The sequence below is a fragment of the Arachis ipaensis genome, chromosome B3 (genome assembly GCF_059453495.1).
Source record: "Arachis ipaensis isolate K30076 ecotype BB chromosome B3, ASM5945349v1, whole genome shotgun sequence".
Classification (NCBI taxonomy): domain Eukaryota; kingdom Viridiplantae; phylum Streptophyta; class Magnoliopsida; order Fabales; family Fabaceae; genus Arachis; species Arachis ipaensis.
Window position 1 is genome coordinate 15,539,530 of NC_142438.1, and position 15,791 is coordinate 15,555,320.

The 15,791-nt window shown below is 34.3% G+C and overlaps 1 protein-coding gene across 1 annotated transcript; it reads left to right on the plus strand.

The window, feature by feature from the left end:
• The first annotated feature begins 9,147 nt into the window (after positions 1-9,147).
• LOC107629777 (uncharacterized) lies at positions 9,148-10,211 on the plus strand. Its single transcript, XM_016332663.3, has one exon. The coding sequence runs from the start codon at positions 9,183-9,185 to the stop codon at positions 10,209-10,211; it is 1,029 nt and encodes a 342-aa protein (XP_016188149.1). The 5' UTR covers positions 9,148-9,182.
• Positions 10,212-15,791: the final 5,580 nt, after the last annotated feature.

Below are 15,791 nucleotides of genomic sequence, written 5' to 3' on the forward strand. Positions count from 1 at the left end.
ATCATCCTCCTCTTTAATCTAAAAATCTTTAACTTTATTTAAGTAGCAATAATAAATAGGGTAAATAAGGGATATTAATTTCAAACTTTTTTGAAAAAAAAAAGTTAAAAAAGCTTTTAAATTTAAACTCTATATGATTTAAATAAAAAATATATTAATTTTATCTTCTAAAACGTTAGTTATCTAATTTACTTATCTCGTTTACCATGTAAATAATAATACATCCTAAATTAAAATAACATATATATATATATATATATATATATATATAAAATTGATTATAGTGATCATAGACTTTAAAATTAAAATCCTAAACCCTAGAAGACAACGATGAATAAAACGAATGAAATAAAATATGAAAAAAAAAAGACAATTCAAATAACAAATACAATTATTTTCGTTATCATTCAGATACTAAAACACAGTCTAAACAAGTAATTAATAAAAGATCTAAATTTTTACTTTTTACCTTACAAATATCTAAATGCGATGATGTTGACAAAAACGAAGAGTTTCACTAAACAAACAAGGAGATATTGTGAAAGAGCGTCAACCATTCACAACAACGGAAAAAGTTGCAGAAGAAGACAAAAAGAACGTCTTTGGACTTTTTGTGAAAAAGAAATAGGAGACCATTTAGGAGTTTTTTTATTTAAAGAAGAGAGATTATAATTTTGAAGCGACGTTATCTTTTTGTAATTCGATCCTAAATTCTAAATGATGTCGTTTAGCAAAGTGCCAATTTGACACTTAACAATACTCAACATTCATTAGTAATGTTAATAATGATGGTGATTTTTGGAATTTACGTTTTTAAATATAGAAAATTTATTTGATCATTTTAGAAAATAAAAGATTTAATTGATACAAGTTAAAAATTTGAGAGAGTATTTCGATATTTTTTCGTTTATTTTCTATTTACCATGTTCTTAGGATTGCATATAGAACTACTCTAAAAAAATACTTTAGGTCACATTTAATAAGAGTAGAGTAAAGTATTTTGGGCAAAAAAAAAAGACAAAAAAATTTTAAACGACTCCTGACAATAACATCAAAAGACAACGAGGCCCTTAAAGAAAAAAAATCTTTATTTCCATCCCTGTTTTTTAACTCCATCAGACAAGTTATTGTGATTTGTGAATATATACAATTATTGTGAATACATTCAATCATGCAAAAATTTTGGAAACATTAATACTGCTAGTATTAGAATTTACATTCTGTGTCTCTTAGCATTTGGAATTGTGATTCATGGAAAGATTCAAGTTCAACTTTGGCTACCAATTTATTCATAACAAATTATTAGTAAAGGCCCAATTTGTAGATTTTGTTCAAGATATTGATTTATTTCAATCTGCACCCATAATGATGGATCTGTGAGTATAAAATTGTATATAGTAACTTTAGTTTTGCTAATTTTTTTTGTGCTGAAACAATTATTTTATCTCATGCAGGCTACTCAGCAAATTCTCGAACTTTCTGTTGGATTCCAAATGAAGCAAACCATTGTAAGGCCTCCAATATCACCCACTCAAAACTATATAGAGACACTTGGAGCAGCTAGCTCAGGGGCATTCGAAAGCTTGTTTATCTTTATGCCAACAGCTGATTTTAGGCCTCCAACTCACACTTGAGGAGATTCATTAATAGATTGCAAGTACCAAATATTTTGCTGGTCATGAAGAGTCATATGTATTTTATGAACTCAGTTAATTATCTTTTGGTTCATTAATAGTTGTAAACTTATTAGCTGGTATATACATTAGGCAACCAGTAATTTAGAAACATATTATTTTGTTATTGCACAAATAAGGTGAAAACTCAGGTGCAGTCGACTTCACGCGAAGTTGATAGATGAGAGTCGTTAGATAAAATTTAGTCAAATCAATCAAATAATCTAACGGCTCTCAGTTATCAACTTCATATGAAGTTGACTGCATCTGAGTTTCCACCCACAAACAATCATACTTTTGTGCTAGGTTTATTATAATAGATTATAGAACTATTTTGGATTGTGCTTATAGTTCCATCTTTATTATCATATAGCACATATGAAAATTATATTGTAGAGACTTTTTTTCAAGTTGATGAAACATATATTTTGGATTTAACTTACAATTATTATATGGACAATTATAGTGTACAGATGAATGAGCATACAGAGATCCAAATATTCCCTCTGCTTTAGTTCGTGAGCGACACGTGGTAACTGTGTCGAGGCTGGGGGAGGCGGCTTCTCAAATTTGTCGCACAGGGGCCTTTGATGGCTGTTGGCTGGCTTGAGGCAGCTCTTACTGGAACACATGTAACGCCTGTGCAACGTAACGGTGGGTTACTGTGGACCTTGTATTCCCCAAAGAATGGGCCCAATGAAACACTTATTTGAGAGCGTTTGGACCGTGTTAGTAGTGGACTGAAAATGGATTTATTCAAGTCCAAAGTAAGGACGTGGTGGGAAAAAAAAAAGAGTGAAGAAAATGCAGGAGGGAAATGTATCAAAAGGGAAACTGTCCTTATAGTGAAATTGCTAACCCGATGGGGTTAACATAAGGTTATTCCAAGGCCCAAAAAAAAAAAAAAGAAAAAAGATAAGGTTATTAGATGCAGCTTGGTAGTATAGTATTCAGGTGAGTTCGGGGTGTTATTAATGAGAAATAGTCAATGTAAAATTAAAAATCAAAGAGGGTTTAGAGTAGGGGTGTTCAAATCCAAACCGATTCAAGTTAAACCGTACATCCTATCCAATCCAAACCGAAAACCGACTAAAAAAAATTAATTCGGATTTGATTGGATTCTATTTTTTGCAAACCGCTGAATCGGATCGGATTTCGTATCTACTTTCCATAACCGATCCAATCCAATCCAAACCGCACAATGTATTATAATATTATCATTTTATTATTATATTTACAATTATACTTATAACATGTTCAATTTGTTATACATTTTTAGTTTATTCATGTATTATTATTTAATAAATATTTTATGTTCAAAATATTATTTATTTGTATATTTTAACTAACCTATAATTTTATTTCCATTATGTTATCGTTAGTTTTTTAAGATATTGTTGAAATTTGTTATATCATTGTTGATTATTTAAAATTTGATGTGGAGACTTGTTATATGTATTTAACTTTTTTAATTTACAAAACCGCAAATCAAATCCAATCCAAACCGCACCGCGAACACTCCCCAGTTCAGGGTTTCCGGTCATTGCAGTTAATTGTTGAGTCCGAACCAAAAATTAAAGAAGGAATAGGTTAAATGAAAAAAAAAAAAAAAGAGGAAGAGGAATGAACATATACCATGTTGTCATGCTTTCTTTTTCTACCTTTTAAGTAAAAGTCGTGAAAAATACTAGAGTTTGAAAAAAATATCGTTGAAGTTTAACATTAGCTAGCTTCAACTGATTCAAGGAAGTATCTTCTCAGTGAAATATTTAGTTATGTTGGAAATAAAGTTAAATATTGTATTATATGAATATTTTATAATGTATAAATTATTGAATAATTATTGTGATATGAACATCCTGAATTTAAAAAGTAGTTATAGTTTTTTTGGAATTTAAATCATTGTATTCATAGTGCAAAGGAAATTAATATACACAAACGTGTTGGTGTTAATATCATTGGTACCGAAAATGGTTGGTTGGTTAAGAAAGAAATGAAGATTTAAGAATTTTAAAGCTATATTAATTTACGGACAAAGCCTAATGTTTATGATTACAATTGAGTAGCTAAGCATTAATAGGGTTAAAAACAGAAACTAATAGCCTATACATCATATTAGGCACAACAAAGTTCTCAGCACAATTGTTAACATGAGAGTAAAAATCCTTTTTAGATTTTAATCACAGAAATTAAAAAAGAAAAAAAAATTTATGTCTATTATAATATCAACAACAAATTAATATCTAATTATAATTCATTCACAAGCTTCATTATAATTTATATATATGGCCTGTCCCCTATGAAACAAAATTTTGGATTTACCATATCCATGTGTCTACTATCTTTGAAGTTACCCATACTTAGTAGAGTGCAACAAGTCTTTAACTCTACAACAACTCTAATATTCAGAGGCAATCAAGCATAGAACATTCCTTTCTGAATAAACCAAGCAATTTACAATACAACACATGGAACTAACAGCTTAAATCAATTTCCATGGAGAACATATGAACCATCAAAGTGCATACTAAAAGATGACAAAAACCTACATGGGCAATACCAGGAAGTGCCATCTCAACATCTATAATATTCTATATATTCATTTATCATGCCTACCTTGCTAGCAGTACCCATAGCAATAAGACCTTTTAAAACCCAGCATCATCATACACATGTTAAAATTAAATTCTCTATAGTTGTCCATGTTGTAATCACAGTGCTTATTCCTTCAATTCTTTGCCTTTTCACTCATATTTTTCCTGCAAAAAAAAAAAAAAAAAAAATTACTCCTACAGTTTGATCCCACAATTAACGACTTCAACAGTAAAAGATTGGTTATCTTAAGTTCTTAACTAATCTTACATCAACTATTTATTCACATATAAACAATGACATAACCAAGCACAAGAAATCAATTATGTTCGAAAAAATACTATGCTTATTATGTATTTCTACTCTAGCAAACCTAGAATGACATAAGCGAAAAAATTATTTTGATCTCATGAAGATGCGTCTGCTAATCATTTACGGAAAGAATAACTGAACATAAATGACAAGCAACGGCGGAGATAACGCCAATGACCAGGGTGAAGGGCCGGGGGACAACGACTCCACCGCTGCAACGAAGCAACTGGCGATTTGCGAACTAGGAAGCGAGCTTCACCACGACGAACACACGCAGATCCCAAGCGCCACCAGCAGCGATAGCGAGCAGACCAGTGGCGGCGACCCTCGTAGACGGAGCTAGGTTTTGCTCTGCTGAGAGGAGAGGCGTGAGGTGAAGACCCTAGTTGCCTTTTTTTCATCCATTGTTTTTTTTCTTTTTTAGCGTCCAGTTAAGCCCAAAACGCAAATGTCTCACCAACGGAATCCGGCGCACACAAACCCCGTTCCATTTCATGCAACCACCTCGGCTCACTCGGCCCACCCGTGAGCAACTGAGCACCCACACAGCCACGCCTCGCTGAAAGCCTGCTCCAGTGGCGCACAAGGGAGACAACACGTGTCGACAGAAGACACAAGGAGATTGTATATCTGTAAATCTGTACAAAATTACATCTGTACAGTAGAGCGACCCTTATTATATACCCAATTTTTTATATATTTATCTATTAAAATATGTGATTACACATTTGTAGTATAATCTAATTTTTTTAACATAATATCATTTCAGATTAAAGTGATAGCAAATTTATTAATATAAAATATAACCTTACACAGGTTTAGTTACATCTTAAAAGTATTACAAAGCAACATAATTATCACAAAATGTCAAAACTAAGATTATAACAACTACTTAGGACATGTCCTAAAGACTACAACAATTATGATATTAATTATACCCAAAATTATAAGCCTAAAATATTTGAAGTAATAAACTTTGAGATCCAATTTGGTTTTAATTTTTTAAATTCAATTCCATGTCTAACTCCTTTATTCTATATTCTACCTCTTTCAATTTTCTTTCCATTAAAATAGCATTTTTAGAAGTAATACCCTGATCAATATTTTTTTTTCAACTAATACATTTAACTACTTAAAATACTTGTAATGTGAGATGGGTGCCTGAAAATTAAAAATTCGATGGAAAAAATACAAAAATTATATAAAATTTTCAAATTTAAAAAGATACAAAAAAAAAAAAAATCAACTTCATGCAAAAATTATAAATCAATACTTACATTGTAATTAGGACATTTTAGGAAGAATCTATCTGGGTTAAGTTTTATGTAAGATTGGAAGAGAATCACATAGGTGCCACAGTGACATTTTGAAGACATGAATTTCTTCTTTTTCGGCTGTCCAACACTTTCAGAAAAAAATGTGCAGTTTTTACTATCTTCGCCAACACTATAATCACGCAGGGTGCGACTCCTAGTTTCTGAAGAATGATTTCCATGGCTTATGGGGGTAGCACAGGTAGGGTTCTACACAAGGAAGAAGGAGGAAGATATACTTAGGGTTGCTCATGTTCTGCGCAATTATGACATGCAGTTATATTTTTTAAAAATTGTCAGAGACAAAATTGGGTGATTCATTAATATGCTAATTCAGGCTGACACTTAACAGAGACATCACCATCTTAACGTGCTACGTATTTATGTTCTGTTAACTTAAAGATAGATTATTGACGTAGGGACAAACTTGTCTCACGAGAAAAAATATCAGAGGCCAAAAAGTGGTATTCTTTTTTCTAAGGTAGCGTTTGAAAGAGAGACTGAGACTGAGAGACAGAGACTAAAAAATAAATATTGAAATAAGTCTCAATATTATGTTTGGTGTAAAATAAGAGACAGAGACTGAAATAAAAATGAAACTCTAGTTTAATTTATATAAAAAATAAAGTTAGAATTAATTAATTGAAATGAGGATATTTTAAGTGTAGAATGTTATTAAAGTTTTAGTCTCCGTCTCAAAAAAATCCAATATCTTGTGTCTCCACTTTTTTGAGGTACTGAAATATTAAAATTTTAAAGATAAAGGCTAAAATTTTAGTACTAATCTTTAGACCAAACATAATACTCTTTTAATCTTCATTTCAATACCTCAAAACAAACTTATCCGAAAATTTCGTTGTCCTTTGAAAAAATTATCCGAGACCGATTTGGATATTCACTCAAAAAGAAAAGGGATATGCTACACATCCAAACATTTTTCCATCCAAGTAGGTCCAACACCAATGAAACCACTCTCATTAAAAGAGCGTCATTACACGCGCTTTATCTCTTTCTCCTCTCCCGCGCTTCTTCTTTTTCTTCTTCTCCCCTGAGTTTCTTCTTCTTCTTCTTCTTCTTCTTCTTCTTCTTCTTCTTCTTCTTCTTCTTCTTCTTCTTCTTCTTCTTCTTCTTCTTCTTCTTTCAAATACACGTATACGTCATCTTTTTCTTCTTTCAAATTCACGTATACCTCATCATTCTTCTTTTTCGTGCACGCAGATTCTCTTCCTCATCCTCCTTTGTTATCGTCATTACCAACAACACAAACATTATTTTTTCAATTGAATTGAATGGACGCAGGTGTTCTGAATCTGAATTGAATTGAATTGATAATCTTTAAATTGTAGACATGTTTCAAATTTGATTTTATATAATGGATCATGTTTCGTTCAGTCAATACTATACAATTGTTTCACCATGAGTACGTGTTCGGTTCATTATGCAAAAAGCTGTTCGAATTTGATTTTATATAATGGATTATATTTTGTTCACTCAATACTATACAATTGTTTCACCATGAGTACGTATTTGGTTCATTATGCAGAAAGCTGTTCGAATTTAATTTTATATAATGGATTATGTTTCATTCACTCAGTACTATACAATTATTTCACCATGAGTACTGTGTTCAGTTCATGATGCAGAAAGTTGTTTGAATCTGATTTTATATAATGGATTATGTTTCGTTCATTCAATACTATAAAATTGTTTTACCATGAGTGTATGTTCGGTTCATTATGCAGAAAGCTGTTCGAATTTGAATTTATATAATAGATAATGTTCTATTCATTTAGTACTATACAATTATTTCACCGTACTAATATGTTCGGTTCATTTAAGTTCTCCATAATTTAAAATTCTCCCTCAGTCCCTCCTCATCTTCTACTACTTTTTTATTAGAGAAAGGAGGAGAAAAAAATTAAAAAAAAATATGTGAAAAAAAAAAGAATGCCTAAAAAGAAAAGGAGAATGAGGAGGAGAAAAAACGTGAAGAAGAAGCCATAAAAAAGCTCCGTGCATCAACGAGCGTGATAGAGAAGCCTCGCTGCCGTGGCCTAGTGGTCTCTTCACCTCCGCTATGGCTGGTCGAAGCCACCCTTCCACGCGATTCTCGTTGCTCCGTCGCTCTCTCAGTCACCTTCTCCCTTTCTCACTCACGCACCGAGGAGGAACGCTGAGCCAATCGCCGGAGCTCGTTGGTGCTCTGGCCGAGGGAGCATATCTCTCTCCATCGTTGCTCTCCTCCCCTGCTTCTCTGCTCCGCCGTTGCTTCAGTTCAGGTAGGCCTTATCTGGTATCAAATTAAAAGCTTTAATCTTTGTACTTGGACCCTAGTCTGTGATAGAGTTTGTTGTTTAGGTCTTTTATTTACTTCAAAGCACTTAGGTTTAGGTGCCAATTTCCCTCTTCCATTTTCTTATCATCTCCAGGTTCAATTTCGTAACAAGCTTTCGTATTACTAGTGATGAAATTTTGAGTTTGACATAGATTTCAGTAGGTACGTTAAACCCTAAACTAGGGGTGTGCATGGGTCGGGTGAAACCGGGTTTGATGTGACACAGACCCGACCCGAAATATATACAGGGTCTATTTATTAGACCCGAACCCGGCCCTAGACCCGATGAAACCTATACACTTTCGGGCCACGATTATACCAGGTAAAAACCGGGTGAAAACCGGGCCGTTAACATTACATTACCTTGATACATTCTTATAAGATAGCATGTGAAAATATCCAAATTTCCAAGACTCTAACCATTATTTGACATGGTCAAATTCAATTAGAAAAATATAACAAGAACCAACTCTTCTTAAAATTAAAGCATAACCATAATCAATACTAATATTGTCTAATAACACCAAATATTTAAATCAATATAAATAACACATTATTATGCATTAGTCTAAAATCTTATGCATTTTAAACATAAAACATTAACTTATAGTCTTATAATAACTATTAACATAAAATATTAAGGTTTACAATACTTAAATTCCACATAAGAATAGTCATCATCCATCACTAATAACACAAAATATTAATTGTGTATGATGATCGGGCCACTGGGCCGACTTCGGGTGACCCGAGTCATGGTCCGGACCCGACCCAAAATAATGTCTGGGTCTATTTTTGAGACCCTAACCCGGCCCTAGACCCAGTAAAATCACACCAAAATAGCTCCTAAAATGTTCGAGACCGGGCCGGGTCTTCGGGTCGGGCCGGGCCATGCATACCCCTACCCTAAACCCTAATTGAAACTAATTTCAGTTCCGTGACACGGGGAAGAAGAAGATGAGGAAGAAGAAACAAAAGTCTGTTGCAGAGACTGATACAGTTCAAGATTTGGATTCTGTGATTCAGGACCATACTCTTTTCTTTGACAAGTTGATTGAACTCATCCCTGCCAAGTTTTACCTTCCAGACGATAAGGATAAGCCGTGGTTTCAGGGTCTCAGCAAGGCTAAGAAAGCTGAGGCGAAGAGGGAAACTAAGGAGAATATTAAGAAGTCTCGAAGGGAACGGTTGGATCCTGAAAATCCCCCTGCCGCTACTCTTGACTTGTTGAAGCAGAACTTGGGTAAGGAGAAAGCGAATGAGAGTAGTGATCAGGAGGATGGTGAAGCTAAGCCCATTTCTCTTGAAGATGATCGGTCTGTGACTTACGAAGAGCTTCGGCAAAGGCTACATCGTAAACTTGAGGAGTTTCGGTCAAGTCGCGAGAATTCGGGGAGGGCAAAGAAGAGTGAGGATAGAAATGTGAAGAGAGGGTTTGAGGGCAGAAAACGCAAGAGGGGTAGTGAGAATGATGAAAATAAAGCTGCGAACAAAGGGTCTAAAGAGAAAGCGAAGAAGGATGCTGCCGAGACTTCAAATGAGCTTGTGTTTGGCCATGTCAAACTTACAGATGGTGAGATGCAAAATAAGAAGAGGAGACTTTCAAAGCATAAGGAACTTGAAAGGGCAAAGAAGCTGGAGGAAGAGAAGAATGATCCTGAGAAAGGTGAGGCTGCTGCAAAGAAGCAATTGTGGAAAGCAGCAATGGATAGAGCTTCGGGGATTAAGGTCCATGATGATCCCAAGCTGTTAGAGAAAAGCATTCGTAAAGAGAAGAAGAAGCAACAGAAGAATGCAGAGAAATGGAAAGAGAGAATTCAAACACGGGACCAGTTGAAGGCAGAGAAGCAGCAAAAGCGATCAAATAATATTTCTGAGAGGATTCATCATCAGAAGATGCGTAAAATTGCAAAGCGAGAGAAAAAGCTTTTGCGGCCTGGCTTTGAAGGTCGCAAGGAAGGGTTTATCACCGAAGGTTCCAGTTAACTTATTCCAACGTTGATTGGTATCTTTCCTTCATAGAATCATAGTATTTTGAGTGTTAGAATATGACAAATACAACAAACAACAACAACAACAAAGCGTTGTCCCACTAGATGGGGTCGGCTACATGAATCAAACGACGCCATTGAGCTTTGTCATATATCATGTCTACAAAGAGACCGTTTACATATAGATCTCGTTTGACCACTTTATGAATGGTCTTCTTAGGTCTTCCTCTGCCTTTCACCCCTTGTCTATCTTCCATCTATAGAATGCATTAATTTCTGTCTGGTTTAGTCTGTCTCTTAAAGTTGAACAAGTTTTTTTTTATTATGGGTTCTCATACGACATTTTGGCAATTCAGCAGTTCATATGATCGGTTATGGAATACAGGCATTTTATTGAATTCAACTGTGGCTATTTGATTGAATCATATCATCATAGTCTGATATACTTGTTTATTGGATTATTTTTGTTTCCAAAATTTGATGAGATCCCGTTCTCCTTTTTCTTCCTATTAGCACTGCTTGCATTTCCTTTATTTACATTGGTTATTGTATTTCTTTCCTGAGTTGCTTACAAACTTGCCTGCAATATTGAACTGTTACTTCTTCACTAAATCTTTGGGTATGCTACATTCCATGTTTGAAATCCAGAGTCTTTATATAAGACTAGAAGAATTTCAGCCTGTGTCTAGCATGAATCCTACAATTATGTTACTTAGATTCCAATTGTGTTCATTCTTAAATATAGTAAAGAGTTGATGCTATGCTATATTAGTATATTGCATTTTATTATCCCTTTTCAGTGATCATCTACAGCATCTCCTGTATTTTATGGCATTTAATCTACCTATTTTCTGTCATAATTGGTTTCACAACAATTATATTGGTGGTCTGTAGAGTGTAGACCATTTACAGGCGTGGATATATTTTCGGAGAATGGTATAATTAATTGAATCTGTTTCAAGTGTTTGGAAAGATCAATTTATAGCTTTGTGGCATTTAACTGAATCTCCCTTCTCGGAATCCTGTGTGCTGCTAATGACTGTCACCAATGAAATGGAAGTCAAGGCACTTTGCCTCCGTATATAACCATCGTTCTAGCAAACTCCGATATAGGTTGATGTTATAGAATGACAAATTCAGGGAGAAGAAACTTCACTAATCAATTTCTATCTCTGGTTTGGTATAATTTCAATAGAATAAGTTCTTTCTTCCTATTGTTAATCAGTGACTTGTCTTGCCAATTCAGCAATCCGCAAGACCGGTTCTGATTATTACTTGAATATAGACATATATCGAGTCTAATTCATTACTACCACAAGCTGTTTGCTTGATTCATATCATCATAGACTAATGCACTGTTCATTGAATAATTTTTCTGTGTAATATGTTGAGAATGTCTATCTTGATGTTATTATTTTCTTGGGGCACTTAAACCTGCAATGTTGTCTTTTGTATCATCTTTTCATTACTTCATTTATAATGGTTACTGCATCGTTGAACTGTTACCTTGTTGACTAAGATCTTCTGGTATGTTACGTGCTGAGTTTATGATCTTGCATTTAGTTATTAAGTTGGGAGTCAGCAAATTAAATGTAGAAATAGATTCTACATGTGCTTTGAAGCTCCTGGAGACTGGAGAGGGACTCCAGTGACCATCATCAGAATTCCCCCCTTAATCCGAGCGACTAGGGAGCCGCAGTCCAAATTAACAAGTTTCTTATTCAATCATGTGTTCTGGGAAGAAAATTTTTGGGCTGACAATAATTTTAGCGACAGTTCAAAAAAGTCCACAAATAAATAAAAATAAAAAAGTGTAAATAAACCGCGTAAAGATAAATGTAATTGATATTAGACTTTTATTTTTCCTCCAAAGTTGTGAGACTGAACTCCGTGACCTGTACATAAGTATGGAAAAACTAATTACATGAGTATGGAAAAACTAATTTGATCAAATGAAAATGTGGAGAATTAATTTAATTAATGAGTGAAATTTAAAGAACCATTTTAAGTATTTACACTAAACAAATATAAGAAAAAAAAAAGATTGAATAGAGTAGAACTACTCGACAAGGAGAAAAAGTATTTTAATTAATTTATGTAATAAAATATTTTAGGTCACATTTAATAACCGTAAACTAATGTATTTTTGCCAAAAAAAAAAAAAAGAGAAAAGCTTCGCATACAAGCGATTAAGGCTTGTAAGCCTTACAAGTCCAAAAAATAACTTCTCCCCAAAACACGCTCCTAATGTTACGTATCTTTCACGCGCTATATAACAGAACGCGCGAATATATAACTTCCAATTTTTAAAAGATCTTGTTTCCTTCTTCGTTCTCTTTCTTGCCAAATTTCTTCGTTCTCCTTCTCGCGCGTCTTCCCCTTCCTTTTCGATCGTTCTCTTTGCTGCGTTTTATCACTCGTTTCTTCTTCGTTATTGATGTGAGTTTCTCTTTCTGTAGCTCTAGGTTCGTTTTTTTTTTTCCGATTTTGTAGTTTCTGAAATCAAATTTTGAACTCGTTTTGAAGATAATGGATGATTCAACCTCAGATTGTCAGCTGAATCAGGGCGAAGTAGATTTTGAAATTGAATCTAACGAAGTTCCTAAGGTTTGATTTACATTCAGCTTATTACGATTACTCTGAATTTGATGCAGTTATTGGTCTATGTTTGTCTAGCTGAATAATTCGTGAACATTGACTGTGAAATTAATGCGTGAACATAAATCTGTGGATTGAATCTAATGTATTAGTTTTGATTAATTATCTGCAATTTATAGCAGACGCTCGGGTGTAGATCAGAATTTTTTGGGTGTATGTTAGGGGAAGTGTGGGTGTATTTACAGTTCATGGCTTTTTTTGTTATTTAAGTTGAGTTGTTGTCGTTCGGGTGTATTAGATCAGAAATTATTGGGTGTATTTTTAGTTTTTGACATGGTGTATTCTGCAGCCTCTCTGTGTTGTTGATGACCAGTTTGTTCCGAGTTAAATTTTATTGAAAAGGATGTGAGGAATTACATTACGAGAGAAGTGCAGAATATTTCTAAACAAGAAGATGCAAAGGAATTTGGGAAATATTTGTTAAGAATGAAAGAGAAGAATCAGAATTTCTTTTTTGAGCTTGAACTCGAGGATGATCAATCGATTAAGTTGACTTTTGATGCAAGAAGTAGAACTTCCTTTGAGTATTTCGGAGATGTTATTTCATTTGACATTACCTACAATACAAACAGGTAATAAACTGTCCATGTTTATGATGCTAAATTAATGTTGTTTTATGAATCTGCCGCAAAGGTATATATTGGGTGTTTTTGGGTGTATAAAGTTATTTTTTTGGTGTACGTAATGATTTTTCATTCTGCACTATGGTAATTTGTTTCAGGTATAATTTGGTTGTGGTTCTTTTGTCGGGGTGAATCACCACGGTCAGTCAACACTTCTTGGATGCTCTTTGATGAAAAACGAAGAAATTGAATCATTCAAATGGTTATTTCAATGTTGGCTTCATTGCATGGGAAGAAATGCTCCGAAAGGGTTTCTCACCGATCAATGCGCATCAATGAAAAGGGCTTTAGAGGCTTGTATGCCAACAACAATTCACCGTTGGTGTATTTGGCACATCATAAAGAAGATTCCAAGCAAATTAAACGGGTACAAGGGACATGCAGAAATTGAACAAGAAATGAGCCAAGTTGTTTGGAACTCTCATAGTAAAGACTCATTTGATAGGAATTGAAATGATTTTCTGCTAAATTTTGGTCTTGTGGACAACAAGTGGCTTTCAGGTAATGTTTGTTCAAAATCTACAGCAGAGGTGTAAATTGCATGTTATTTCGGGTGTATTTATTATCTGTTTTTGGGTGTATTTTGTAGATCTCTATGAAGACCGTCATATATGGGTTCCAATCTATCTGGATCACCACTTCTGGACAGGGATGAGAAGCACACAAAGGAGCGAGAGCATGCATTCATTTTTTAACAATTTTATTACCCGGAACAGCTCGCTTATTCAATTTGTCAAACAATACGATAATTGCCTCGGAAGCAGGGAGTAAGCAGAGAGAGAATCAGATGCTGCAGATTTTCATATGGTCATACCGTGTGCAACCAAATCCTCCATTGAAGCTTAGTTTCAAGATGTGTACACTCATCAAAAGTTTAGGGAAGTCCAAGCACAATTTAGAGGAAAGGCGAATTGCATCACTAGATTAACGAATTCCGCTCTAGGCTATTCTGTATACGAAGTTGGAGAACAATTTTCCAGCTCAATATTCAACAAGTTTGTGGTTACTTACGACTCAGTAGCAGCCGAGGTAAAATGTCAATGCTTATTATTCGAGTCAAGAGGGATATTGTGCCATCACGCACTAAGCGTGTTAAGCTTTGAACGAGTAAGCCAAGTGTCACCTAGATATATACTGGAACGATGGAGCAAGAAGGTAAAGAGGCGACACACACACATCAAGAGCAGCCACGACGAGCCACTGTTGGAGCCAAGAAGCAAGAGGTTTGACGAATTGGTTTTTCGTTCGCAAATTATTTGTGAATTTACATCAGAATCGGAGGAGCTGACTGCAATTCTGCACCGTGCGTACGATAACGTCATGGTTGAGATGGAATCATTGAAATCCAAAAGGAAGGGGACATCTTCTTTATCTCACGAAGACGCCAACTTGGAATCCGTTAACGAGCTTCAAAGTCCTCCAAGGATTCGAACAAGAGGACGTCCAAAAAATAGGCTAGGTTCAAAGTTGGACAAACAGATTGCAAATGCCTCAAAGAAGAAAAAAACGAAAGCTTTAAACGAGGTAAAAGTGATGTTCTTTAAATATGTGGTGATTGAGTTTAATTTTCTCGTTAATAGTTTAGCTAATATGCGAGTTTGTTATATCCAGTTAAACCTCTTTGATGCTGCATCAGTGGTGCATTCAAATTCCAGCCAATATCAAGGACGTGTTATGAATTATCAGTTCAAGGTACTAGCAGCAGCAGATAACTCTTTGGGTGTATAGTTACAGAATATGGGTGTAAAAGAACTATTCTTTTGGGTGTATTTCTGAATTTTCTTGTGTTTCACATTTTACATATATATACATATATATATTTCACAATCTGCTGTTTATGTTATAAAATATTATTTGTTTTTTTTTACTACGGTTTAAGGGTTTTAGGGTTTAGGGTTTATGTTTTAGGGTTTAAAGGTTTATGGTTTAGGGTTTACGGTTTAGGGTTTAGATTTTAGTGTTTAAGGTTTAGGGTTTAGGGTTTAGGATTCAGGGTTTTAGGGATAAAGCATCAGGGGATAGATGTTTGGGTGTATATTCAACTTTCTTTGGGTGTAAAAAATGTCAGGTTATGGGTTTATATTTGGTTTGATGTTTTCCTTCATATTATAGTACCTGTAATTCAGACATTTTGAATACACCAGAGAGAGTTTTACTCATAATTGGCAAATTTTTACAACATGTGTTCAATTTGTTACAAGACTATATAGTAGTTACATTAATCAGTGTCAATATCCTTAGAATCTATCTGACAATATGGACTCAATAACAATGAGGATGGCTTGGACAGTCTT